The sequence below is a fragment of the Molossus molossus genome, unplaced genomic scaffold (genome assembly GCF_014108415.1).
Source record: "Molossus molossus isolate mMolMol1 unplaced genomic scaffold, mMolMol1.p scaffold_m16_p_26, whole genome shotgun sequence".
NCBI classification, from domain to species: Eukaryota; Metazoa; Chordata; class Mammalia; order Chiroptera; family Molossidae; genus Molossus; species Molossus molossus.
This window is the reverse complement of record NW_023425362.1, coordinates 2,602,305-2,629,280: the sequence shown is the minus strand read 5'-3', so window position 1 is coordinate 2,629,280 and position 26,976 is coordinate 2,602,305. Positions and strand designations below refer to the sequence as shown.

The window sequence follows — 26,976 nt, the reverse complement described above, 5'->3', positions numbered from 1 at the left end:
CCCTGCCCTGTTTCTTCAACCCGCAGTTCAGAGGGGGCCCCGGGTCCTGCCAGCTGCTCCCGCCTGCCTGAGAGTTATTTTCATGGCTCCGTGTCCGGGTCCAGCGCTGTCACCTGACAGGTGCTTTGGAAGATGACAAAACTGGGTTCCATGGGGCGTGCTAAGCCAGAACTCTGACCTCTCTCGTCGTCTCCGCTCTGTCCCGCCCCACTGAATACCTCGCGAGCTCCCTGGGCCGTGAGAAAGGTGGGTGTGACCCCAGCTCAAGGTGGCACCCCTGAGCTGCCGTGTGTGTGTGTGTGTGTGTGTGTGTGTGTGTGTGTGTGGAGAAGCTGCCAGGGCAGCCTGCCTTCCCCGCTCTCGGCCACCTCCTGGGGCAGTGCCCTTCTGCGGAAACCCTCACCTGCACGATGAGGCTGGACTGGCAGAGCCGGGCTGTGTCCGGTGGCATGTGGGGAGCACCCTGACGCTCCAGCTCCTCCGCGGCTCCTCTTCACCCACATTTTATCTCCCCTCCTGCACTGGACCCGCCTGAGAAAGAGGGTCCAGAAGGCAGCAGCTGCTGCCTGATGTATGAATTCCCACAGTGTGGGCCCAGGGCCTAGCAGATAGGGGGTGCTCGATGCACCCCCAGATGGATGGATGGATGGATGGATCAATGAGTGGGGTCAGAGGGTGGGTGGATGGGTGGATGGATGAATGAGTAGATGCATGGATAGATCAATGGATGGATGGATGGATGGATGGATGGATGGATGGATGGGTAGATGGATGAGTGGATGGATGGATCAATGAGTGGGGTCAGAGGGTGGATGGATGCATGGGTGGATAATGGATTGATGGGTGGATGGATGGATGATGGATCAATGAGTGGGTCAGTGATATGTGGGTAGATGGTGGATGGATGGATCAGTGGGTCAGTGACTGGATGGGTGGGTGGACAAGTGGACAGATAGACTTGTTACCTCCACTGGGCACCTCCCGGAGCTGTGGTTTCCCAGGGACACCTGTGCCCACTGCCATCCTTCCTGATGTCTGGTCCTAAGCGCATGTTGTGTGTGTCGCCTTTGCTTGCCGGATCAATGAGTGGGTCAGTGGGTGGCTCAGTGAGTGGATGGATGACGGATGGATGGGTGGATGGATGGATGATGGATCAATGAGTGGGTCAGTGATATGTGGGTAGATGGTGGATGGATGGATCAGTGGGTCAGTGACTGGATGGATGGGTGGACAAGTGGACAGGCTCACCAGTCAGTGACGGGCCTGGTCTCACCTGGCTGGGGCAGGGGTCCCTGGCCACCCCAGCCTGGTGCTGGCAGGGAGTCAGGACTCAGCACACAGTTCGTGGCCCCGGGAGAGGACGGGGCCTGAGGGCTGCACTGCTGGTGCTAAGTGTGGTTGGAGAGAGGACACGGCGCGGGGTGGGGCCCTGGGTGCACACCCGTGCCTGGTTCACGCCGGCCAGGCCCAACGCCCAGACCGGGCCGAGAGGCGGCTCACGGGCTCTGGGGGAGGCCGTCATCACCTCTGCACAGCCTGTGGGCGCAGTGCTGCCGCGTCCTGCTGCTTCTCGCTTTACCTGGAGGAGCCGCGTTCCACCGCTTGTCCCCACAGCCCGGTCCGCTTCCTGACGCGTGCCCAGAGCTCGGGGAGCGTCCTGGGGTGGCCGCCCATCGGTGAGGGAGTGCCCTGCTCACGGGTCTGCCTCCCGCCCCCAGGCGGCCAGTGGGAGCTGTCTGCTCACAGACCGTGGAAGGCGCCACGCGCCACACTGACAGCATCAGATCCGAAGGCTCCGGTTACAGCCACTCCTTCCCTGCAGGGAGCCGTTTCCCGGGGGAGGGGGCAGTGGGCGCCTCCTCCTGCGTGTTGAAAGGGAAGGCGTGTGCCCCGCTCTAGGTGTGCACCTGGGCCCGCACCTGGGCCCCTGCTTCTGGAAAGTTCCCCAGCGGTGGTGGGAGGGTGAGTCGGGCTGGGAGGCTGGAGGCCAGGGCAGGTGTGGCGAGAGTGGAGGGAGGTGAGGGCCAGAGCCTGGCCAGGTGTGGGGGCCGCTTTTGAGGGGCCCCTGCGTGCGCACTGCTGGCCAGTGGGAAGGTTTGATGTGAGGGCCGTCACTTGGTTCTGCTGGGGGCTGGGCTGGGCCTGCTGGACTGTGTGCCAGGAGCCTCCGCCTGAGCCCTCCTCCCACAGCTTCAGAAATAGCCTGGGAGCCGAGTTCCTTCCTCCCAGGACGCCGGAGGCGGGGCCTCAGGCAGGCCGAGCCCTGTCCTGTCTCCTCCACTCGGGGTGCTGTGGGTTGCTGGGGTCCAGAGACCCGGTCGGCGTGCCCACCCAGCCCTGCCCCTCCCTGACCGGAGGCCCGGGGGCTGGCCCGTGAGGCAGTGCCCTGCCGTGCCTGCCACCGTGCTGGGCTCCTGTTTTCGGGGCTCCACTGTGTCCCTTTGAGAGCGGTGGCCGGCCATACCCGGGAGCAGGGGCTGCAGGCAGGACCGGCGGGCATCTCTTCCTCGTCAGGGCCCCTGGGAGCTCCGGCCGGACCCCGGCGGCTTGTCCAGACCCCGGGCTGCAGGGGGGCATTTGGAAGAGGAAGCCGAGCTCTAGAAAGTCAAGTGGACAGCGCGGTGGGTTCTCTGGGCTCCCCATCCCCCATCACATGCGCTGCCCGACTGCTCCCGCGGGAGGTGGGAGGTGGCGGCACAGGCCGGGTCCCCTGGGCGCCCTTGTTTCCCTGGGTGCCAGCAAGCTGGCGGCTCGCTGCTCACGAGGGCGCCCTGCCGAGTGGGAGCACAGCGAGGGGGTTCGTGGGTGATGGGACACACTGCCTCTCGGGTGCACCCTCAGGTCCCAGGCGGTGCGGGGGGTCCTGACTCGTTCCCGGGCGGCATGTTGGCTCTTCTGGCCTCCCCAGGGCTTCCTGGCCCGCTGGACCCAGGAGTCTGCCCGAGCCCGCTGTGGCCCACAGCAGACCTTGAGAAAGGGCAGATTATCGGGCGCTGTGCTGAGTGACCCGGGCCGGCCACGGCCTCCAGGCAGGGTTCTTCCCGCCCTGCGGGGCTGTGACTCTGATCTCTGCCTCCGGGGAGCCCTGCTTGTGACTTGGCTACAGCAGATACGGTGGAATCACGCATCCTGGCCCCTGCGCGGGAGGCGGCCGGGCACAGGGCCCCAGGCGAGGTGCTGAGGGCTCCGGAGGGCCGCCGGAGCGTGCCGCCGTCAGGACGAGCTGTGGGAGGTCGCGGGCCATGACTGTTTTCTCCACGGGGAGTTTTCACTATGCGAGTTGGAGTCCGTGAGGGCACATCCGTGGGGGTGTCGCTGGGGGCGTCGGGTGAATCCTGCTTCAGGTGTGTTTGCGGCACAGCTGGAGATGGGGGCCAGCTGGGGCCCCCACACCCCCGGGGACCATTTGACCTGCTAAAGAATCCCATCTCTGTCCTGTGACGTGGATTCCTGGGTCACAGGAATGTCATCCCTCCCCCTTGGGGCCACTGGGACCTCCTGGGACCCGGTTTCGTCTCAGAGGGAGTGTGGTGATCAGAATCCCGCCCCCCAAAGTGTCCACGTCCTAATCCCAGAACCTGTGTGTCACCTTGCATGGCGGAAGGGACTTGGCAGAGGTGACCGAGCCCAGCATCTGAGATAGGAGATATAACCTGGTTGTCTGGGGCCCACAAGGGTCCCTGTGAGGGGGCCGTCAGCGTCGGGAGGAGACATGACGGTGGAGGCAGAGGTCGGAGCGCGGTCATTCTGGGGTCACCAGCCACCGCTAGAAGCTGGAAGAGGCCAGGAACCATGTCCGCCGAGCCTCCGCAGGAGCAGCCCGGCCCACGCCGTGACCCGAGCCCCGGAGGCCCGGTGTGTATCTGCAGCAGTAAGAGGATGACTTGTGCTCACAGTAGCCACTGTTTGTGGTCGATTTCTACAGCTGCGAGGAATCCACACGGGCCTGTCTGAGGGGCTTGGTCGTTTGGCCCCAGCCCTCACCCTGCAGGAGACCCCGGCCCCATCCTCGATGGAGCGGGAGGTCTGTGGTCCAGGCCGTTGCCCGTGGTAAGGGGGTGCTGCCTGGCCCCCGTCATGGCGTCTGCGCGCAGCTCAGGATAGAGGTGTCCCGTGCGGAGACCCCGAGGCCCAGGTCCCTGCAGACAGAAGGCCCGAGCACAGAGCCCGCTGCGGCGACGACAGCCCCCGGAGGACTCGGTCCCGCCCGGAGGCCACCTGGGAATGACCAGCTCCGCACTTCCAGGCAGGAAGCCGGCCCCCTGCCTTGCCCCGAGCGGAGAGCGGAGTCGATGACGGCTTCGTAGTGCCTCTGCCCTGTGCCAAGAGCCAGCTGCGGTCTGCACGCCGCGTTGACCTCAGTATGTCACCGTCGGGAGGGAGCACGCGGAACCCCCGCCGTCATCGCTGGAGTCCTTGTTCGCTCAGGGAGGGAGTCCCCAGAGAGGAGTCACGGGAGAGAAACTGTCGCTAAAGGCTGGTCGCGTTAGTTTACTTAGTGCCTCTGTGCCCCAGGAAGGGAGCCCCCTGGAAAGGTGGGACGGCCCCTCGTGGCTGGGCTGGCACTGGCGGGGGGACCTGGCTCGCAGCTGCCGGGGCGGGGGCTTTGAGGAGTGGGGGCCTCAGACCGGGAGGAAGGTGTGTGTCTGGGCCCTACAGAGCCTCCCCCCAGGGAAGGACCCAGGGCAGCCTCGGAGGGGTTACGAGGCCCAGGTTACAAGGGCACAGCTCCTTGGTGGCCCGAGGCCCCTGGTCTGAAACCCCTCACCAGCGTCTGCATACTGAAAACAGGCATAGCGCGTTGCACGGGCCTTGGGACGGGATCGCGTGTCCACGCGTGTTCACAGCCAGCCCACGGCCCGCCTGCCTCATGATTGCCACATGGTGGAACTTGGCTGTGAGTTGACTTTTCACAGGCGGGTGACGTGGCGGGGGATTCTGGGGCAGCCGCCTTAAGGAAAACGTGGTTTCCTGTTCAGGATGCTGGGGGCCGGGTCTGGATGGAGGAGGGACGGGGTCGCCGTGACCTTCACGCGAGGCGAAGATCCGCAGAGGCGACGGGGGCGTGTGTGGGTGTGGGGTTCAGAGGAGCGGACGGGAAACCGCCGTGACCTTGACTGGACCGCTCCCAGGAGCAAGGCTGTGAGGACGGCAGCCCTCTCCTCTGTCTTCCCTCAAGAGCAGGCCCGTCCCCACGAGAAGCTCCCTGGTCCCTTGAGGTGGGCACGCAGCACGGTCACCGCACACGCTCGCCGGTGGCCCTTGGGAGGAGGGGCTCTCCCCCTGCGGAGGGCCAACCCCGCAGCGCTGGGCTTACATTTCCACGGAGACGCCCCGCGAGGTTCCCCCCCGTCACACCCTGAGCCTCCGTGGAGCACCGGGGTCCTGAGGAGGGGCCACAGGCCCTGCAGGCTCACGGGAGGGCGGAGGCCCAGGTGTCCCACGGTCAGGGGTCTGAGTCCTCCCAGAGGAGAGCCCAGGGCCCCCCCTGCTCTGGGACAAACCCACCCCCAAGGGGACGAGGGCGGCAGCGGCAGGGCTCGTGGATGGAGCCAGTTCACACAGGGGGGTTCTCAGGGACCCAGGAGGCTGGGGCTCCCAGCTGATCAGCTGTTCGGGCCACGGACCCCTGATCACCCGAGACCCCCTTGCTTCCCCCGAGCAGGTGCTGTGGGTTCAGGGTGCGGCAGGTTTGAGTACTCGGGTCAGGGTCCGCAGGAAGCCGGTGCAAGGCTGGGGGTGGCCGGGGCCCGAAGCGAGGGGGCCGCTGGACCAGACACAGACAGCCGTCAGACGCTAGTGGCCGGTCCTGGGGCACCGGCCGCTGGTCCCACTCCCACGGGGCCCCTCCCCCACCACTGGTGTCCCCCCCAGCCAGTGAGCCCCGTGTCGCTGGGCCTGTGTGAGGACGTGCGTGTCACTGCCCACCTGCCGGTGTGTGGACGCCATGTCTTTGCCGGCTCCTCCTTGAGTCAGGCTGGGTCCTGACGCTGTCACAGACGGTGACACAGACGGGGTCCTCCCTCGGGCTGCTGGGGGCTGGGGCCTGAGTCGGGGAACCTTGGGTGAATGCAGACTTAGAAGCTTGTGTGTTTATTGGGGTCATGTTTGCTGAGCCCTTCTCTGTGGACCTGGGTCACCTCTGGATCCCCTCCCAGCACCCCGAGGACCCGTGTTACCCCGACAAGAAAGGGCAAGACCCGTGAGAGAGAGTGACAGAGGCCAAGTTAGATGCGGCAGTGTCGGGGTCCTCGGGGAATGGTGTCTGGGTCAGGACCAAGGCTGAGGGGCACCAGCCGGTACCAAGGCCCTGGGGTGGGGTCAGGCCGTGGGCGTTCGAAGCCCCAAAGGAAGGTCCCTGTGGCTCGAACCCAGTGAGCAGAGATGGGAGGGCAGAGGGACACGAAGCTGGAGATCGGGGTGGGGGCTGTGGGGGGAGGACTCTTGGGTGCGTTTTAGTCACGAGCCTCATGGGAAGACTTAGGCTTTGGGAGGCCCTCTGACTGCTGTTTGGAGCCCGATTGGAGGGGGTGAGGGGAGCTGGGGGGCCAGTTAGGCTCAAGTGTGGGAGCTGAGGTGAGAAAAGTAGATGGATTCGGGGTGCCTCCAGGAAGGACCCCAGCACGTGTGTGGGTATGGCCTCGTGCCCCTGTGCCTGGCCCCACACTCACGAACAGGGAGCCAGGCTGAGGGGGAGTGGGGGAGGGGGAGGGGGAGGGGGAGGCTTCCTCGCGCCTGGACTGGGGACTCTGCCCCTGTCACCTGCCTCCCGGGCTGCTCCCCACTCTTTGCCTGGCCCAGGCTGGACCCTGCTCCTCTAACTCAGTGTCCCCAAGGCCCTAGAAGAGCCACCCCTTTCCTTGTTTGTAATCCTCACCCGAGGATGTTCCACTGATCTAGGGTGGAGGGAAGGGACAGAGAAACAAATGTAGACGTGTGACAGAAACATCGACCGGCTGCCTCCCATGTGCACCCCCACTGGGGATCGAACCCGGAACCTGGGTGTGTGCCCTGCCCGGGAATTGAACCAGCAACCTTTCGCTGTGTGGGGCGACGCTCCAGCCCACTGAGCCACACGGTCAGGGCGCCGCCCCTTCTCTCTGATCTCCCCTGTGTGAGGCAGGCACCCCGTTCTCTGGGTCCGGCCACTCGGCCATGGGAGGGCTGCGGGGCTTCAGACCGTGGCTGATGGGAGCCAGGCAGGGCAGCCTCGGGAGTTGGGCAGCCCTCCCGGCCCCTGCTGGGGAGGGTCGGGGAGGGTCATCTCGGAAGGGGCCGCGGGGGTTGGCGGGGCCCTGGGAAGAAGCTGAGGTGCAGGCGAGGACCCGGGAGGACTGGAGCACTCCAAATATTTACCGAGTGAACGTCCCAGCATTCAGCAAAGCTAAATATTTTCCCTTGGTTAGTGACAAAATCCGGCCAGTCACGCACTCCCCAGCTGGGACCAGGGCTGTGTGGGCACCTCCCTTCCCCCTGGGGCGCCGCCCGCCAGGGACGGGCCCTCTGACCGCAGGCCTCGCCCGTTGGGTCCCCCCAGGGGCTGTGACACCAGGTCCTGCCGCTCACCCACAGCGGCTCCTGTGCGCCGGCCGGTATCTGGGGCCTCGGCCTGAATTTCAGTCTTGGGCTCGGCCCTGGTCCCCAGGTCTGCTGGGTCACTCTGAGCACCTCGCTGTCCCCCCCGGGCGAGTGCAGTTGTGACCGTGACCCGCAGGGAGGACAGTGCTGGCCAGCCTGCAGCCCTGGCCACTGGTCAGCCCTCACCCAGGGCCCCACCCTCACCCGATTGTGCTGAATGAACTGGTCCCGGGCTAGGTCTCGGGAATGCCTCCCAGGACTCCAGCAAAGTGGCTTTCCTGAGAATTTCAGCCCCAGATCGCGCTGGTCTGTGACCTCACAGGGACCACGGCCACCGTAGGCCACGTTCCGCCGACGGCAGGGTGGAAATAGTGCTTAGATGACCCTTGGCCACCCTGGACCCCAGCCGGCGTCCTGCCCTCCCCGCCGCGGGGTCTGCGCCTTGACCTCCAGGGGCATCTGCCTTCCTTGGCCCCCCTCCAGCTTCAGAGTCAGCAGGAGACATCTTCCAGGCTCTCTCTGACCTCTGACCCTTCTCTGACGAATTTACACGATCTGGGTAATCCGGGATACGCTCCTGTCTCAAGATCCTTAACTTCGTCGCATTTGCAAAGTCCCTCTGTCCATGTGAGGTCACACAGTCCCAGGGATCAGGCTGTGGACCTCGGGGGGGCCATTGCTCAACTCTCCACTTCCTTTGTTTTATTTATTTTGAACTATGTTTTTATTGACTTTGGAGAGGGAGGGGGAGGGATAAAGAGATAGAAACATCGATGAGAGAGAACATCGACTGGCCGCCTCCTGCACGCCCCCCACTGGGGATCGGGCCCACACCCTGGGCCTGTGCCCTGACTGGGAATTGAACGGGTGACCTCCTGGTGCAGGGTCGACCCTCAACCACTGAGCCACACCGGCCGGGACACTCACTCCATTGGAAATGACAACTACTTGGCATTGGTGTCCACGCTCCTAGAACAAGTGTCAGGCCCCCCGCCTGCCCCCAGGGCTCTGCGCACCTCCCCCATCTCATCTGTGCGTCCCCGGCCCCAGCCCCGGGGCCTTGCAGAGCTGTGCCCCCGCCTGCCCGTGCACCCCGGGCGCCCAGTCACACCTTCTGGGTGAGGCTCTAGGAGGCCTCTGTCCTGCTGTGCTGGGCCGAGGGCATCAGCTCCCCAGCTGGCCGAGCTGGCTGCCTGCCCCTCCCAGGGCCATGGGGGTGCGCTGCATGTTGGCGATGTCCTGGGGTCCCTTCCTCGGGGGCATCCTGCGGGGGTGTGGTTGGTGAGATGCCGCTTGCGGTCTGTGTTTACCCCTTTTATTCGGTCAAGGGGTCCTCACCCTTGCTGTGCCCCGGTTACTAGTCCCACCTGTGGGGGTCCCCCGGAGAGCAGGCTGCCTTCTCCCGGGGGGCTCGGTGCCCGTGCGGTCGGAGGGGCAGGGCCCCGTGTGGTCACCGGCTTCTCCCCCACAGAGGAGGAACTCCGGAAGCTGCGCGAGGAGACCAACTCGGAGCTGCTGCGGCAGGAGCTGGACCGGGAGCGGCAGCGGCGGATCGAGCTGGAACAGAAGGTTCAGGAGGTGCTGAAGGCCAGGTGAGGGGCTGTGGGGCCGGGTGAGGGGGCGCAGAGCCGGGAGAGGGGGCGCGGGGCCGGGTGAGGGGGCGCGGGGCCAGGTGAGGGGGCACAGGGCTGGGCGGATGTGCCCTGGCCGGGTGGGGGTGCTGGGGGTGCTCTCAGCCCCGACTGGGCTGCTGTCTGCTGGCACTGTCATCCACACACCCCCAGGGGTGCACCTCTCTCTGGTGCACAGCACGTTTGTGTCCTACTTTCCCTGGGGGCCACGCTGGGGGCCACGTTAGGGGCCGTGTGCCTGGTCTCCTACAGGGTCTGCCCTGTTCCCCACCAGCCTCGCTCCGGGCTTTCGTCCTTCCTTCTTCCCAAGCCCCTGGGTGCTCGGCCCGCATCGGTTCTGAGGACACAGGGGCCCGTCTCCCATGGTCGGCTTGGGGGCCGGCGGGGGTGCAGGAAAGGGTCGTGAGGCCTGAGGCATCTGAGGGTCGGAACCTGCAGGACACTGAGAGGGGAGCTGCAGGGAGGAGCGGGTTCCAGGGACGTGACCTCCAGCCCCCCGTCCCCCTGGCGCCTGCCGGGGGCAGTGGGCTGGGCAGGGCGGGCAGCGTGTGGCACGCGTGTGGCACACACAGGATGCACACACATCGCAAGCGCACACCCCCCCAGGCTACAGGTGGCTGCAGGGTTAGAGCAAGGGAATGTTCACACAAGCCTCTGCTTTGTTTTCTATTTTATTTTATTTTCGTCAGTCCTCGCCCAAGGGTATTTTTTCCATTGAAGTTTAGAGAGAGTGGAGGAGGTGAGGGCAGAGACAGAGAGGGGCAGACAGACACTGATGTGAGAGATGCATTGAGTGGTTGCCTCCCGCGCACACCCCAACGGGGGCCGGGGATGAAACCCGCAACCCAGGATGTGCCCTTGACGGGAATCCAGCCCGAGACCCTCAGCTGGCAGGTCGACACGCTGACCACCGAGCCACGCTGGCCAGGGTCTCTTGTTTAAGAAAATGCCCGGGACTCCTCAGTTGAAGCTCACCCATGAAGGCAAGGCTGCCTTCTTCACTGCTGGGCCCGTGGCTGCCCCCCCCACCGGTGGGTTTTCCTCTTGGGGTCCCCTCCCTCCGGCTGTGTAGGGGCCGCGGTTCTCTGCTGCACCAGTACACGGTGTCGTGGCCGTGGCTGAGGGCGCCTGTGGGGACGAAATGGACCCTGGTGACCAGTGCCCCCAGCCTGCGGAGGGGTGCGCGTCACGGGGCCTGCCACGGGCCTGCCGTGGACGCCTGCGGCGTGGGATCAGGGAGCATCAGAGTTCAGCCGTCGGGAAACGTCCCACTCCTACGTGTTTGGCGGGTCGTTCTCAGCGCAGGTCGCAGAATCCCCGGGAAGCTCAGCGCTGAAATGCAGGCCCGTGTGGCCCCGTGTGGCCCGTGTGGCCCGTGTGGCCGAGGGCGCGAGGGGTTTGTGGTGCTCGCACCAGGAGCCACGTGGGACCCGGCGGGACCGGCTGGGCAGCCCTTCCTGTCTCACTGCAGGCCCGTCTCCTTTCCACGTTCAAACCCTCGCTGGGGCCCTGTGCCCTCAGGGCAGTTCTGAGAGTCCCCGTGTGACCGGAGTGGGGGAGGGAGCTCCCTGCCACCAGAACAGCAGCCGAGTCTCCGCCTTCTCTCCCTGAGGGCAGCTTGCAGCCCATTACTATTAAGTACCTGCTGCTTTCTAGCAGCTAATTGTGTCGGAAAAAGCACACAGCCCGCCTGTGACTGTGCAAATTAATGGTAATAATAATTTACCGTGCAAATACATGCTAACGAGCATCCTAGGAAGCCCGCACCTACCACTCAGACAGGGCCACCTGTGGCTTGGCGAGGTCCTCACGGTGCACACCTGGGCCCACCTGTGGCTTGGCGAGGTCCTCACGGTGCACACCTGGGCACACCTGTGGCTTGGCGAGGTCCTCACGGTGCACACCTGGGCCCACCTGTGGCTTGGCGAGGTCCTCACGGTGCACACCTGGGCACACCTGTGGCTTGGCAGGTCCTCACGGTGCACATCTGGGCCCACCTGTGGCTTGGCGAGGTCCTCACGGTGACACCTAAGCTCAGGTGCCGCTGGGAACAGTTTGTCAGTGCTTCCTGTGTGAGCTGTCCCTTCCTGAACCACCAGGCTCGCTCAGGGAACATCCTGCTCCAGAGCCCTGGACGCCTGCCCAGGAATGGAGGGGACCCGGCTGGGGTCCTGGAGTCTCCGGTGTGCCCTGGGCTCCCCTTCTGTCCTGCTGAAGGCCCACTGAGTCAGTGTGGGGGGGTGGCGTGGAGGCCGGCTTCTCCCTCAGCACGCTGGTTCCCCGGGACACCCCTTCATCTCGTCTCCTGCGTCCATGGCTTTGCGCTCACCCTGCTGGTCTCTTGTCCAGCTCGGCTGTGCTTCCTGCTTCAGGCTACGGTTTCGGGTCACAGTCCTGGGTTGGCTTATGGAAATGTTGGGGTGAACTACGTTATGTGGACAAAGCCGAATCCGCATCCCCTCCTCCCCAAGCGGAGGGTTTCCCGGCCCTACTGTCCCTGTTCCGAAGGCCTCTGCACCCCCAGGCCCCAAGGAGGTTTGCCTGGAGCTAACCCTTTCCCTCGTCCCAGGGTCCCTGCCGGACGGGGCGCTGGGAACCGCGGGAACAGCACTGCCCAGGCCTGCACAGACTGAGGGCCCCGGTGGGCAGGCTGTGGCACGGCGGAGGGTGTAGGCCGGCCAGGGCACCAGGACAGGTGCCGCCTGGGGGACGGGGCCGGGCCAGCTGCTGCGTCCAGCTCCGTCAGGGCCTGGTCAGGACCTGGTGACTCCGGGGGAGGCTCTGAGCGGGGACCACTGGGATCGGGGTGGCCGGCGGCAGGGACAGGCAGCCGGGCAGGAGGTGGGGCTGGGACTTGGGCCGGGGCGGGGCTTCCCCACCCTGTGGCTTTGCATGGTGTTTGGTGACTCTGAGTTAAACATCTAGTGCCGGCCACCTCACTGACAGTGTGGTTACATATCCCAAGTTGAACAGTGAAGAAGTGAATGTACGCCCTGGCCAGTTTCGCTCAGTGGTTAGAGTGTCAGCCCGCGGACCCGAGTCCTGGGTTCGGTTCCCGCCAAGGGCACGTACCTCGGTTGCCGTTTGTCCCTGGCCCCGGTTGGGGTCATGTGGGTGGCGACCAGTCGATGTGTCCCTTTCACATCGATGTTTCTCTCTCTTCCTCCCTCTCTCCCTCCCGCTCTATCTGAAGATAAATGCAGAAACAATGTCCTCGGGTGAGGATTAAAAAAAAAAAGGAGTAAATGTGTGGAGACTAGGGAAGAAAAGAGGTGCGTGGTCAGGAGCATGTGTCCATTGGGTCGTTAGGAGGCGAGTGGGGCCTGCAGCCCGGGCGGCGAGGGTCCCACAGGAGCCCACCGCCGGTGGCGCGAACACTGGGCCGCGCAGCACCCCTCCCTCTGCGCTGGGGCCCCAGTCCCGGCCCGCCCGAGTCGGAACCAGTAGACATCTCCTCCTTCCCTCTTCCAGGACTGAGGAGCAGGCGGCTCAGCAGCCCCCCAAGAGCCAGGCCCAGCTCACGAACGGAGCAGGTAGGCCCCGCGGGCCCCCGCCGGGTGGTGGGGGGCGTAGGTCCTGTTCCAGGGCTCGGGCTCGTAGCCGGGGTCTCCGCCCGTCGGGAGCGGGGTGTGTCTTACTGGGAATTGGTGAGTCGTGGTGATAAACGCACCCCATTCCGTCAGCACATGGTCATATTTCTCAGACACCTTCACAGAGGAGCGGGGTCCTAGTCACACTGGCTGCGTGGCCGCTGGCCTGGCCGCCGTGGCCAGGGGCGGGTCCTGTCTAGAGGCTGAGTGGGAGGCGAGGACGGCCGTGGACGGCGCGTGCCCCCCCAGGCGGGGCCCAGCACCCTGCCCCCTGCACACGTCTTCCTGCCCCCGCTCCCGCTCCCTCACTTCCTACACTGCCCTGCAGAGGGCGCCGTGAGGACGCCGGGTTCCATCTGGCTGCCTAGGGGCCTCTCCCCTTGTGCTCGCACCCGGGACCCATTCCCAAAGCCTGGCCATTCGCGGGAGGCCCCTACCCAGGCCGGTGGCGCTCAGAGAGGCACCCAGGAAAGGCTGCAGGTTTAAGCCCTGAGGCCTGGGGGCAGGCCTCTCACAGGGCAGCCGCCAGACCGAGGTTTGGACCAGAGCCCCAGCCGCCTCTCCCCGGCCCAGGTCAGGGCTGCCCTCCTTGCCTCCCAGCGGGAAGCTGGGGGGTGCCCTCCCCTGGGTCCCCGGTGCTGGACTCCCAGGCTGGCCTCTCTGGGTTCTCGGGAGCCGGCGGCCCAGGTCCCCAGCCCGGAGCGGCCATGAGACCCAGGAACCCCGCTGTGCGTGGTGGTGATGAGCCTTCTGCGGGTGTGGGCCGTGTCACAGAAGTGTAAGGGGCGAGACCCCAATTCCATGTGTCCCCGCAGCTCTGGCCCCTGCCTAGGCCCAGCCTCCAGCCGAGTCCATTGTGGTAGCATTGGTCACTGGGCAGGGCTCTGTGCGGGGGCGGGAAGGAGGCAGGGGCCCCACCAAGTGCAGCCCCAGCGGTAGGGAGGTGGGGACGGGTGCTCTGTGTGCGGGGTGGTCCTGCAGCCAGGGCAGAGGGGCTCACGATCCCCGACAAGCTCAGCCTGTCTGCCCAGAGCAGGCCTGACCTCTGCCTGGGGGTCAGCAGACTTCAGCCCCCGTCTACTTTCACATTTGTGACATTTGTACATTTTCTAATGGTTGAAAAAATCCAAAGAACCTTGCCTGCGAACATTACACATGTCAGTGTCTTGAAGTACATCTGGGCCACAGCTGCCTTTGAGAGACCAAAGCTGACCCTGCCTCTCACTGTGAAAACCCTGTCACATCGAGGACCCCGGGCCCTCACAGACCCTCTGTGCCGCCCCTGTCCTTGGAGCCCAGGCAACCTGACCTCCTCACCGGTCCCGCAAACGGTGGCCGACAGCGCCCCCTGCAGGCGGCTCCGGGACCTGCCTTCTGAAGGGACAGCCGAGCCCAGTGTTCACATTCTGCGGGGTTCACCTGGGTGTCTGAGTCTGGGATGGGGGTGAGGAGAGGCCACTTCACTCACTGGGGCCCCCACCAGGACAGCACGCGACACCCTGGCTGGGTGGGGGGCCCCGGGGGTGAGCCCACTCAGCCAGTTCCCGGAGCAGGAGGCAGGCTGACGCGGACCTCCACGGCTGGGAGCTGCCTGGACGGGGCCATGCTGGGGACCCCGGCAGCAAGCCGGGGGCAGGTGTGGACCTGCACCCCGCGTGGGGCCCTCGAGCCCCGCCCTGCCCTTCTGTGGCCCCTCGGCCCCGAGCCCTCACGGACTCCTCCTGTCCCCCAGACCGGCGGGACCAGGGGCTGTGCCCCCGCGTGCAGAAGTGGTTCTTTGAGAAGTTCGGGGAGTACGTGGAGGACTTCCGGTTCCAGCCCGAGGAGAGCGCGGTGGAGACCGAGGAGCCCCTCAGTGCCCGCAGGTGGGCCCCCAGGGAGGGGGCAGCCAGGCCAGCGTCCCGTGAGCCGTGATGTGGGGTTGGGATGAGCCAAAGGCACAGGTTCTCAGGACGGCCCTGCCCTGCCGTGTCCTCTGCCCAGTGGCCTCCCTCACACTTGGAGACAGACGGGCACGGTGGGCTCAGGGAGGCGTGCCCGCTGCCTGGGCCTTCCTGTGGGGTCGTGCACTCGCTGGGTAAACGCGCCCTGTGCCAGGGGCCGTTGTAGGTCCCAGGGCTCCAGGGGCGCCCGACGGGCCAGCCCCTGCTCTCGGAGACTTGGGTTCCTGGGGAACGCGGGCAGGACCCCTCCAGCGTAGGCCCGTGGTGCCTGGGTCACCCATGCTGCAGGCTCGGGGTGGGGCACAGGAGCCCCTGCTCACCTCTCTCTCTGTCTTCCAGGTTAACCGAGAACATGCGCCGACTGAGTGAGTTACCCAGCCCGTGGGGTGCAGGGGGAGGGGGCATTCACACTCCAGCCTTCTTCCTAAAGCTGTCAGAAGTGTGTCCTAGGCCCACCCCCTCTGCCTGTCCCTCCAGGTGGAGGCCCCATAGAAAAGTAGTGCTCTCCCAGATGCGTGCGGGGCCCAGGGTGTGCAGACAGCCCCCGCCCCTCTCCTGGGGGGTCAGGGTGTGCAGACGAGCCCCCGCCCCTCTCCTGGGGGTTCAGAGTGTGCAGATGAGCCCCCGCCCCTCTCCTGGGGGGTCAGGGTGTGCAGACGAGCCCCCGCCCCTCTCCTGGGGGGTCAGAGTGTGCAGATGAGCCCCCGCCCCTCTCTTGCTGGAGCACAGGCGTTGGGGGCAGACCACACCGGGAGGGCTGAGACGCGCTGGCCCCGAGTCAGGTGCACCAGGAGCCTCTAGTGGGCTTGGCGTCTGGCTCCCTCTGTGGCTGCGGCCAGCCTGCCCTCCCAGGTGTGCCCGAGGGCCGGCCAGCGCTGGCCTGACCATGCCGTCTGTGCCCCCCCCAGAGCGCGGCGCCAAGCCTGTCACCAGCTTTGTGAAGAACCTCTCTGCCTTATCCGACTGGTACTCCGTCTACACATCTGCCATCGCCTTCACCGTGAGTGGTCCTCGAGGGGCAGGCGGGGTGTGCGCCCTCCCTGACGTTCTCCAAGGGGCCCACCCTGTGTGTGGGACAGCCAGGGACAGCCTCAGTTTCTCCATCTGTACAGTGGGCATGGTGCCGCCAGCGGGGGGCTGTCGGGAGGGCTGTGCTTCCTGGGGCCAGTCTGCGGGCTCCCCGTCTGCACAGGGGGCCCCGAGGCAGTGTTCCCCAAAAGGACCCTGGCCGAGCTTTGGTCTGCTTTCCCAGCTGGTCACGGGACACCGGGAGGCCTGTCCACCCTGTGGAACCCAAGGGTCTTTCCCACTGGGTGCCAGGGATAGGGAAGGCGCCCGGTGACCTGGGGTCCCACCCGGGCCCGTGAGCCCTCAGTCCTGGAGAAGGGTCGAGGGCGTTGCCGGGCACCAAGGAGGTGCTCTGGGGAAAGAGGCCTCCCATCCTGCCTCCTTCTCTGATGGGGGCCGGTGCTCCGGGGGGCGCCCCACCTGCGGGCCCACATCCCATGAAGGCCGAGTGCTGCCTGCTTGCGGGGGGGGGGTGCAGCTGCCCCTGGGCAGATGCCCGGCGCCTGACCGCCGCCCCCACCGCCCTCCCCTGCCCAGGTCTACATGAACGCCGTGTGGCGAGGCTGGGCCATCCCCATGTTCTTATTTCTGGCGATTTTGAGGTTGTCCCTCAATTACCTCATAGCCAGGTAGGTGGGCTGGTTTGCGGTGTGCTTGGGGTGCTGCCTCCCGTGTCACCACGTCCCCGCCCGCGCCCCGCCAGCCCTGCCCCGTGCTGGCGCTGGGGGTGCCCTCTGCTGGGCTCGGGGCCTCCCGGCTCGCCCCCGCCGCTGCCCATCCCCAAACCCCCAGTGCCGCGGGTGCCGGCTGCAGGCTCGCTCCAGCCCCTCCAACGGGCTCCATGTTGGCAAGGTCTCCCCCAAACCTCAGGGAAGACGGGGGGGGGGGGGGTGTGACAGGGCTGGGAAGGTCCTGTGCCCTGGCGGTCCTGCCCGGCGTCCGGGGACAGGAGCCGGATTCCGGCGAGCTCCTGGCTCTGCGCTGTCTCCCCTTGGTGTTCCCTGAGCACCCCCTCGAGGCCGAGGGGGCTCCGCCGGGAAGCCAGTGGGCGTGTGCGGGGCCCCAGCCCGAGAGCCCTGCTCCGCATTGGACTCGGCGTCAGGAGGCACCGTCTGCCCACTCGTTTTCCGGTGCCCCCGAGGCAGGTCCATTTGGTGAGGGCCCCGTGCCCATCGAGACCCGTGTGTTGACAGGCCGTGCCCCGCTCACCTCTGGGGGCGTTTAAATGTGTCCCCGGAGGCGGACCCCCAGAGGAGGGGCCAGTGAGGGGGCCCCAGTCATCTGCACTGGGGAGCGGCCCTGGTGGCTCAGAAGGGAACCCCTCCCGTCCACGGCTCAGGGCGCTCCCCCGCAGCACCCGGGCGGTTTGCCGCCATCCCTGTGACCCGCCCGGGCGCCGTCTCCTTGCAGGGGCTGGAGGATCCAGTGGAGCATCGTCCCCGAGGTGTCCGAGGTGGTGGTGAGTCCTGGGCCGAAGGTCTCGTCCATCTCTCCCCGGTCAGGCCTCCACCTGGGTCCCTGCAGGGTCCCTGAGGCCCCAGGTGCAGATGTGCGGATGCCCCCCGGGAGCCCTGCCTGCCTGGGAGAGGCCGGAGGAGCCCCGGTCCCGGGGCAGCTGGTGCCCCAGATTCCCCTCCCTGGCCCGGCGCGGCTGCTCAGGAAGAGGGTGTGCTGCCTGACCTGGGCTGACCCCTCCCAGCTGTGGCATGGTGGGGGGCAGCTGGCTGGACCAGCAACGTGTAGAGCAGGGTCAGCTGCCGGGGTACCCCACCTGCGGCCTGCTGCCTGGTTCTGTAAATAGTCTTACTGGCACAGCCGTGCCGTTCAGTTACGTGGGCCATGGCTATGTCTGGGCTGGCAGAGCCAGCCGAGTGGCTGGGACAGACCACGTGGCCGCAGAGCCACCCCTGTGGACGCTCTGGCCTTAGGAAAGACCGTGAGCTCGCTCTAGAGGGGGCTCTGGCCCCCGGGGCAGAACCGCCGGGTGTGGGCAGGAGGGAGCCCTGGGTGCCTCCGTGGCCTCCGTGTCTGAGCACCTACCGTGTTCAAGGAGCACGCAGCGGGGGTGCTAGTGCGGGGTGCCTGCAGGGCCTCCCAGACGGGGTCAGAGGGCATGTCTGGGGCAGGGTGAGGCCCTCAGGAGGGCTCTGTTGAAGGAACTTAGCTGAGCAGGTGAGGTCCGCCCTCCGCCTCCATCCCGTCTGTACAGGGTGGTGCGGGCTGCGGTCTCAGGTGAGCCGGTGCCATGTTAGTCGGAGCCTGCACCCTGCCGGCTTGGCGGTGCCCACTGCCCACCCACCACCCTCTCAGGCCAGGTCCCCCAGGGGCGCTGTCCCCGGGCTGTGTGGGAGCAGAGCCCCAGACCCCCGGGAGGGGCCCCCCGTGCCGTGTTTGTCAGTAATGCGTCTGAGCCGTTAGATCCCAGAGGCCCTTCTCTTCCCCCTTTGACTGAAGGAACCTCCAAAGGAAGACCTGACCGTGTCCGAGAAGTTCCAGCTGGTGCTGGACGTCGCGCAGAAGGCCCAGGTACAGCCCGGGGCCCCCGCTCCCCGAGGGGCTCCCGCTCCCCAAGGGCCCCCGCTCCCCAAGGGCCCCCGCTCCCCGAGGGCCCCCGCTCCCCGAGGGCCCCCGCTCCCCGAGGGCCCCGCTCCCCGAGGGCCCCCGCTCCCCGAGGGGCCCCCGCTCCCCGAGGGGCCCCGCTCCCCGAGGGGCCCCCGCTCCCCGAGGGGCCCCGCTCCCCGAGGGCCCCGCTCCCCGAGGGCCCCGCACCGCAGCCCTGGCCAGGCTTGCCTGGATGCTCACCCACCGGGGCAGCCCCGAGGTGGAGAGCGCCCCTGGGTTGGTCAGGGTGGTGCCCGGCGGTCGGACCCCCAGCCAGGGCCCAGCCGGCTCCTGCGAGGGACACGGGACCGGGGCCGACGTCACCGTGGCCGCGTGCGCCCCGCTCGGCCTGGAGTGGCGGGCAGGGCCGCCGGGAACCTGCTGGGCACCAGCGGCCCTGGGTCTGTCCCCACACGGCTGCTTCCTCTCGCAGAACCTCTTTGGCAAGATGGCTGACATCCTGGAAAAGATCAAGAAGTAAGTCCTCGCCCCGCCCGCCGCGTCTGGGGCGCGACCCCGAGCCCGGCTGAGCCCCGTCTCCCTTCCAGCCTGTTCATGTGGGTGCAGCCTGAGATCACGCAGAAGCTGTACGTCGCGCTGTGGGCCGCCTTCCTGGCCTCCTGCTTCTTCCCCTACCGCCTGGTGGGGCTCGCCATGGGTGAGCACGCGCACGCGGTCAGCGGGGCTCCCCTCGGGCAGGCAGGTGCACGCGGTCAGCGGGGCTCCCCTCGGGCAGGCAGGCGCACGCGGTCAGCGGGGCTCCCCTCGGGCAGGCAGGCGCACGCGGTCTGCGGGGCTCCCCTCAGGCAGGCAGGTGCACGCGGTCAGCGGGGCCCTCCTCGGGCGGGCAGGCGCACGCGGTCAGCGGGGCTCCCCTCGGGCAGGCAGGCGCACGCGGTCAGCGGGGCTCCCCTCGGGCAGGCAGGTGCACGCGGTGAGCGGGGCTCCCCTCGGGCGGGCAGGCGCACGCGGTCAGCGGGGCTCCCCTCGGGCGGGCAGGCGCACGCGGTCTGCGGGGCTCCCCTCGGGCAGGCAGGCGCACGCGGTCAGCGGGGCTCCCCTCGGGCAGGCAGGCGCACGCGGTCAGCGGGGCTCCCCTCGGGCAGGCAGGTGCACGCGGTCAGCGGGGCTCCCCTCGGGCAGGCAGGTGCACGCGGTCAGCGGGGCTCCCCTCGGGCAGGCAGGTGCACGCGGTCAGCGGGGCCCTCCTCGGGCAGGCAGGTGCACGCGGTCAGCGGGGCTCCCCTCGGGCAGGCAGGCGCACGCGGTCAGCGGGGCTCCCCTCGGGCAGGCAGGTGCACGCGGTCAGCGGGGCCCTCCTCGGGCAGGCAGGTGCACGCGGTCAGCGGGGCTCCCCTCGGGCGGGCAGGCAGGCACACGCGGTCAGGTGGGGACCAGATCTGAGTTGGGGTGTTGAGCACCACAGCCATGCAGTCCAGGGGTCTCACAGTCTGGGCACTGCCCTTACCTGCCCTTGTCAGCCCCCCAATATGCAGGTGGGCCCACCCCGCCGTCACCTTGGCTCCCTGTCTGCCCCGAGGCCGGGAGAACCAGGCTGGCAGAGTGTGTCCTCGGGGCTGTGTGGTTTCACTGTCCTCTGGGGACCTGTCCTCCCGTCAGAGGGCAGGCTGGGGCCGGTCCCCCCAGACTTCCTTCCCAGCACCCTCCGGCTGGGGACAGTGACTTGAGGTGTTGCAGACAGTTTTACTGCTCGTCCTGAGCCACCTCTGGGTTTGCAGAAACTAAGTGGCGCTCCCTCCGCTGGGGTCACCCTGCCCTTTTGCTTCCCCTGCCCTGCCCCGCCCCCACCAGGGCCACCACCCAGACCTAAGCGGGGTGCAGGCCGCCGTGCTGAGCGGCACGTGGCCGGGCCTGGCTGAAGTGGGCTGTCCCTCCTCCAGGACTCTACGCCGGAATCAAGTTCTTCCTCATCGACTTCATCTTCAAGCGCTGCCCGAGGCTGCGTGCCAAGTACGACACCCCTTACATCGTCTGGAAGAGCCTCCCCACCGACCCCCAGCTCAAGGAGCGCTGCAGCGCCGCCGCGTCCCGCAGGGTGAGTCCGCTCAGGCGCGGCGGCCCAGGGAGCTGCCGTTTTCTGCGTTCGCGCCGGGTCCCGGGGCCGACACCCTCCGCATCGCCAGGGGCCCGTGAAGCAGACAAGTGAGGATTGTGTTTCCTGCTGCCAGCTCCGCGTGGAGGGGCCCGCCAGCCGTGGGCAGGGGCGGCCGCTGCTGAGGCCCCTCTGGGGGTGGCCCTGCTGGCCCGGCTGGCTCAGGGCCGGCGGCTGTGGACGTGGGTCCTAGCTGCAGAGCCTGGCGCCTTGGGAGGAGGGAGCCCTGGCCGTGGCCACCCCGTGGGCGGGTGGAAGGTGCCGCTGTGCTAGCTCTGAGGCTCGGGCAGCAAGGCCCAGCAGCACCTCAGACGAGTCCAGCTTGTGGTCCCAGGCTGGTACTGGGTCCAGTATTTTATTCACAATGAATGGCCACATGGGCACCGGGCACTGTGTCCTGAGCCAGCCTAAGCGCTGCCCTCAGGGTCTCAGCTGAGTGGGGAAATTCCCGGCCTAATAGAACTCTCAGGCAGGTCTAGGAGAGCTTCCTGGAGGAGGCGACGTTGGGTTACAGAGTCGTGTGTGAGTGTGCTCTGAGATGAGGGTGTTCAGTGACCTGTTGACCCTTCTGTCAGTGGAAGGGGAGCTCTGGGTCAGAGTGGGTCGTGCTCCTCAGTCTGGGACCATAAAGCTTGTTGGGAGCCTGAACCCCCCCAGCTGGGTGCGCAGCTGAGCACGCGTGAGGCAGTGGGTGGGCTCCGGGCACACAGATGGAGATGGACCCAAGGGAAGAGGCACAGAGGCAGGCAGCCCAGCTCCCTGGAAGCACAGGGGAGCCCGGGGTGACCTGGACGGGCCTTCTCGGGGATCAGGACCGCTGTGTGCTGGTCACTGTCGGGAGACAGTAAATGTAAGGATGCGGGCCTCCTGGGGTAGACGGTGACCCCACAAAGGCGTCGCGCCGGCCCGGGTCTGCGCTTACAGCTCACTGAGCTGGTGTGTTTGTGACCTCGTGTCATGTGGACCCGGTGTCCTTTTGTCATGGTCACACGTGTCTTGTCTCCTTCCCGGCCAGCCGTCAGGGCATGACAAGGTACGGTGCCCGCGTGGAAGCCCCCCCTCCCGCTCTGTCCTGGTGCCGTGCGTTGCTGTGTTGTGACTGTTTGACTCTAACGTTGCTTTCGCTGGCCTGTCCCACCGGCAGTCCTGGTTCTGAAACGTCCGTCAGAACGGCACCGGGCTGTGTGTGCTGGGTGCGGGCAGAGTGGGCGATGTGGGTGGGGACGTCGCGGGGGGAGGGTGCCCCCCTGCAGCGGGCCGTGCACAGCAGGAGGGCTCCTGGGCCTGCTGGGGAGCCCGCGCCCCACATCTGGCACACACACCTGTTCGCTCGTCTGCAGCGGGCGTGGGGGGAGGCCGCGCCGGCCCGGCCCCTGCCCCTCTGCACGCGGCGTGCTGACAGGGCCGGTTGCTGTCGGCAGCTGCAGACCACCTCCTCGCGGAGCTACGTGTCCAGTGCGCCCGCCGGCCTGAGCAAGGACGACGACGCCGGTCGTTTCCACGGCACCAAGAAGGGCAATTTCCACGAGATCTTTAACTTGACAGAAAACGAGCGACCACTGGCAGGTCTGTGCCCCACGAGCCCCTGACCAGCCGGCCCACTGGGCTGACCCTGCCCCGTGGGGGGTGATGGACGCCTGGGGGGAGCAGGGCGGCTCCGGCCCAGCGCCCGGGGCAGGGGCCCCTCTGCAGTGAGTGGCGCCCAGCTGGGCTCCCGCCGGGCCTGGCCGAGCCGGCCCACAGCGTGGGCGCTGCTGGCCCCTCCCTCAGCACAGCACTGCCCTGAGGTCCTGCCCAGCTGGGCGCACGGGCCGTGGCCTGTCGGATGTGGGGGCCCAGGTCCCTGTCCACCTCCCGGAAAGGAGCTCCCCATAAAGCCCCTAAGCTGCTGCGCGCTCAGCGAACTGGGCTCTTGATGTTCGGTGGGGTGTTTAGGGAGATAACCCACCGCGGGAAGAAAGCCTTGAGGGCCGCGGGTTCTCATCTCTGCGTGTTAGTCCCCACCCCGGGATGTTTCTCCATCGATTTTAGATAGAGCGGGAGGGGGAGAGACGTGGATGTGAGAGACACGTCGATTGGTTGTCTCCCGCTTGACCCTGCCCAGGGCTGGGGGTCAGACCTGCAACCCAGGGAGGTAGCCGTGACCAGAGTCGAGCCCACGGCCCTCTGTCCACGGGCCGGCGCTCTCACCGCTGAGCCACACCGGCCGGGGCGCCGCTTGGCTTTCTGAGCCCTTGTCCTGCTGACCTGCAGCAGGACACACGTTCTTGGGCGTCTGCTGTTTCCGTTACTGTTTGCGTGACCAGCGACCTTTCCCTTCCAAACAAAAGCAAAAACCCTGTGTGTTCACGTGGCAAAGAACTCAGTGCCACCCCTGTCCCTGGGCCACCGTCCCTCCCTGGGAGAGGCCTGGGGTGGAGGGGGGGCCGTGGCCGACAGCCGTGGCCGACGGGCTGAGCTGTCCGGTGGGCAAGCGGGCGGTTCTGTCCCCTCAGTGTGCGAGAATGGCTGGCGCTGCTGCCTGATCAACAGGGACCGGAAGATGCCCACAGACTACATCAGGAACGGGGTGCTGTACGTGACGGAGAAGTGAGTGTGGCCGCTGCGGCGGGCCGGGCGGCGGCGCGGGCACAGTGCGCGTCACCATCCTCTGGGGCAGAGCAGCCCGAGGACGACGCTGCCTTGTCTCTCCTGGACGAGACCGCAGACAGCCTCTCCCCGGCTGCCCTCCCGTAGAGAGGTCGGGGGGCCAGCCACGGGGGCCGGCCAGTCTTCCCCACATTCACAGCAGCGGCCGAGGGCCCAGCGTCCCTCCCTACCCCTCGATGAGGGAACTGCGAGGAGCCCCCTCGGGCCTCGGGGACACTTCCGTGTCATATGTTGGGCGTCTCAGGACCTTAACATCTTGGGAACATAGACCAGGTTCAGCTGCAGTGCAGAGTGGTGGGTTTTTTTCTTTATTGGTTTTAGGGAGAGGGAGAGAGAGAGATGGAAACATGGATGAGAGAGAACATCGACTGGCCGCCTCCTGCACGCCCCCCACTGGGGATTGTGCCCACAACCTGGGCATGTGCCCTGACCCGGAATCGAACCGGCGACCTCTTGGTGCGGGGTTGACGCTCAACCACTGAGCCACACCGGCCGGGCATAGAGCGGTGGATTTTAATTCTGAAATGCTATGAAGCTCTTTCAAAAGTAAATTTTCTTGTAAAAGGCCAGGGCACCTAACAGGTGCGAGGGGCTCTCGGCTCGGGGTCGTCCTCACCCCCGGCCCCTCTGGTTCAGGGTTTGCTCTGTCTGCCCCTCGTAGCTACTTGTGCTTCGAGAGCTCCAAGTCAGGCTCCTCCAAGAGGAACAAAGTCATCAGGCTGGTGGACATCACTGACATCCAGAAGGTCAGCGTGCCCCCGCCCTGTCTGTCTGTTTCCCGTCCAGTGTCGGGGAGAGAAGCCGCCGGGGCGCCAGGCTGGCGGGGTTTTCTTGGAAATTGTGACATGTTTCCAAGGGGGGCAGGTGCCACTGGAGACCCCAGTGGGCACAGCGTCTGCCCACATCAGGGCTCCCCTTCCGTGCACAGCCCCTTGGCTCTCGGGGGTGTCCGTGCGTCTGGGCCCTGCCTGCCCTGCCCCAGGGTGTGGCGGTGCCCGTGTCCTCCGACAGGAGGGACAGCACAGAGAGGCGGGCCAGGCGGTCAGGTCCAAGCCCCTCTAACCCTGTGCTGTCGCCCCTCGGCCCTGAGGGCCCCCCACCTCGGGGCAGGTTTTAGGGGGAGCACAAACAGCTGCCCCACTCGGGCGTTTTGTAGCCGATCCTCCCGTGTGGTCCCCTGGAGCAGGCACAGGCGTGTGCGGTGCCAGGAGGGCTCCCCGCCAGTCTGTCCCCTGCGGCTGGCAAGCCGGGGCCTCTGGGCCTTGTCACCTGTGGTCTCCATGGAGAACTCTGGGCGTGGGGAGGGTGCACGGCCCTGTCCCTGAGAGGCCCGTGGGGTGACACGCTCTTGTCTTCCAGTATAAGGTCCTCTCTGTCCTCCCGGGGTCGGGCATGGGAATCGCGGTGTCCACACCATCGACCCAGAAGGTGAGCACCGGGCATGCGGGGCCAGGAGTGTGGCCGAGATTCCGGGGTGAACTCAGAGCCACTGACCTGCCAGAGGTCCAGCTGGGCAGAGGGGCCTCGAAGCTCCCTGCCTCCCTCTTCCCTCCCCTGCCCACCGCCCCCCCCCACTGTCCCCTGTGGCCACAGGGACCTCCCCCCACTGCATGGAGTTTGGGGCTGGGAGGCTGAGGCCCACAGGGGTGACCCAGCACAATTACTGGGGAAGGGGGAGGGGGCAGCTAGGGGCCAGCCCCTGCCTCTTGCCTCAGTTTATCTGAAGTCTGGCTTCTGGGTAGGAGGGGGTCTGCCCTCGAGCACCCCGACCCTACATGCTTCCACGCGGACCTGGCCCAGGGCCAGCCAAGGCCTGGGGTGGTGGCCTTGTCCTGTGTGAGCGGTCACACGGGCTCAGGCACGACGTTCCCCCGCCAGCCGCTGGTGTTCGGCGCCATGGTTCACAGAGACGAGGCCTTCGAGACCATCTTCAGCCAGTACATGAAAATCTCGGCGGCGGCGGCGGCGGCCAGCAGCGACAGCTGATGTCGTCCCGCCCAGGACTCTGCCGGACGTCATTTTAACAGTTGGGTAGCGGGAAGAAGTCGGATGTCCTCCTGATCTTTTGCAATAATCCCCTCGACCTGTGGTTTCGGTGGTGTGACCTGCGTTCACAGACCCTCGCACGGGGGTCACGAGCGGCGCCCGTCCGCCTGCGGTGAGGCTGGCTCAGACCCGGGACACGGGCGGCGGATCCTCGGAGGTCATCGGGAAGGAGGACGTGCCGGACACACACCGTCCCAGCCGCCACCAAGCACAGCTGCTGCCCCTCTGTCCCCGCCCGGGCAGAGGCCGGCGCTGGCCGCGCAGCCGCGCTCTGGAGGCCGGAAGCTCTGCACACCGAGGCCGTAGCCGAAGGGCGTCGAGGGCGAGGGAGAGGCCGCCCGGCCCCTGTGAGCAGCCGGGGGCTCGCTGCTCCTTCGCGGGACCCCGCTGCGTGCCCCCTCGGCTTGTGCTCTGCCCGGCCCACGTGGGTGCAAAGGCGGGTGGCAGCCCGCGTCCCCCCGGCCACGGCCTGAAAGCCAGCGGGGGCTGGAACTGCCTGCGCCGCGGGTATGGAGTGTGACCGGAAGCACAATTCCTAACACTTTGCTGATCCGAAAGGCCCAGGGCTGCGAGGTGGCCGGCGCTGGCCTCTGTGCTGAGCGCCCCGGTCAGAGGGAGGGCTTGGGCACTTGGGGGGACGGCCAGGGGTGTCCCAGGCGCATGGTCAGCCGAGCTGTGCGGGGACACCTGGGAGGACACTTTGGGGAGGGACTGTGAGCAGAGAGGTCTGGGCCGGCCAGGCACACCCCTGGCTTCTGACAGTATTCCTGGCCGGGTCCCCGCACCGCGTGACGGGGAGCCCCGCCCTGCCTAGGAAGCCCCAGCCCTGTGGAGGTGGCCCGGCTCTGCTTTCTGGGACAGCCCCGAGCGCACCTCCATCCGCCCGTGGTCGCCCGGAGAACACCCCTGTGGGTCGGGGCGGGTCACCCTGGGTCGGCGCCCTTCCCAACACGGTGATTCCTGTCCCTCCACTTGTCCTGAGTCCTTTGGGTGTCATTGAGATTGTTGTTTTTTGAAGAAACAGATTCTATTTTTTACAGAGAGCAAGCTGTTTTTCTTATTTTTGTATCATTTTTCAGATGTAATTTTTACCTTTGCTCTGATCCCAACTTGCTGGTTTGAGTGAGAGATGGGCAGCATCGCTCAGCAGCCCTCAGGGGCCGCGGGCCAGGCACTGGGCCGGAGCGCGTCAGGGAGCCGCCGACCAGCCACACCAGGCACACCCGCCCCGTCCGCGAAGCCTGCGGGCCCCGCAGCGGCCTGGGCGACTGATCCCGCCGGTCGGCCTTTCTAGAATGAAGGCAGGGCTGCTCCAAACCTCGGCTGGCTCCCCGGTCAGTGCAGGCGCACTGGCTCCCGGGGCTCCCGAGGCCACACCCCCGAGGGACCCCGCCTGGTGTCCAAGGAAAGGCATGGTGGGGCCCAGAACTGCCCCAGGTGGTGCCGCGGGGTCGGCATGTGCTCTTCTGTCGGCGAGGGTGGGAGTCTGTCCCGAGCCCCGTGGGGGTGGCCCCTCCATTGGCTGGGACTTGGCCGTCAGCATCAGGGTGGTCTAGTTGGAGTCCCTTCTGAGAAGAAAGGAGATGAGAACTGGCCACGTGACAGGGTGCGGCCGCCTGGCCCCGAGGGCGGAGGGCCCCGGGTGCGGGGTCAGGATGGGGTCCTCGAGGTGCACAGTGGGCCGTGGAGGGGCAGAGCCCAGCTGGTGCGGGCGGGGGCCAGCGGCGAGGACCGGTCACTGCAGGTGTGAATCTGGG

General features: G+C 66.8%; 1 protein-coding gene across 1 annotated transcript in view; it reads left to right on the top strand.

Annotated features, from left to right (window-relative positions):
• GRAMD4 (GRAM domain containing 4) overlaps positions 1 to 25,513 on the top strand; it is a 66,149-nt gene extending 40,636 nt beyond the window's left edge. The window contains exons 4-19 of the mRNA XM_036278242.1: positions 9,050 to 9,170; positions 12,681 to 12,742; positions 14,532 to 14,664; positions 15,082 to 15,107; positions 15,651 to 15,742; positions 16,348 to 16,439; positions 17,221 to 17,269; positions 18,265 to 18,336; positions 18,845 to 18,888; positions 18,960 to 19,069; positions 20,313 to 20,467; positions 21,946 to 22,090; positions 23,020 to 23,113; positions 23,835 to 23,919; positions 24,533 to 24,601; positions 25,052 to 25,513. Of these exons, the coding sequence (XP_036134135.1) occupies positions 9,050 to 9,170; positions 12,681 to 12,742; positions 14,532 to 14,664; positions 15,082 to 15,107; positions 15,651 to 15,742; positions 16,348 to 16,439; positions 17,221 to 17,269; positions 18,265 to 18,336; positions 18,845 to 18,888; positions 18,960 to 19,069; positions 20,313 to 20,467; positions 21,946 to 22,090; positions 23,020 to 23,113; positions 23,835 to 23,919; positions 24,533 to 24,601; positions 25,052 to 25,159 (1,457 nt within the window). The 3' untranslated portion in view covers positions 25,160 to 25,513. The remainder of the gene's footprint in view (positions 1 to 9,049; positions 9,171 to 12,680; positions 12,743 to 14,531; positions 14,665 to 15,081; positions 15,108 to 15,650; positions 15,743 to 16,347; positions 16,440 to 17,220; positions 17,270 to 18,264; positions 18,337 to 18,844; positions 18,889 to 18,959; positions 19,070 to 20,312; positions 20,468 to 21,945; positions 22,091 to 23,019; positions 23,114 to 23,834; positions 23,920 to 24,532; positions 24,602 to 25,051) is intronic.
• The last annotated feature ends 1,463 nt before the right edge of the window (positions 25,514 to 26,976 follow it).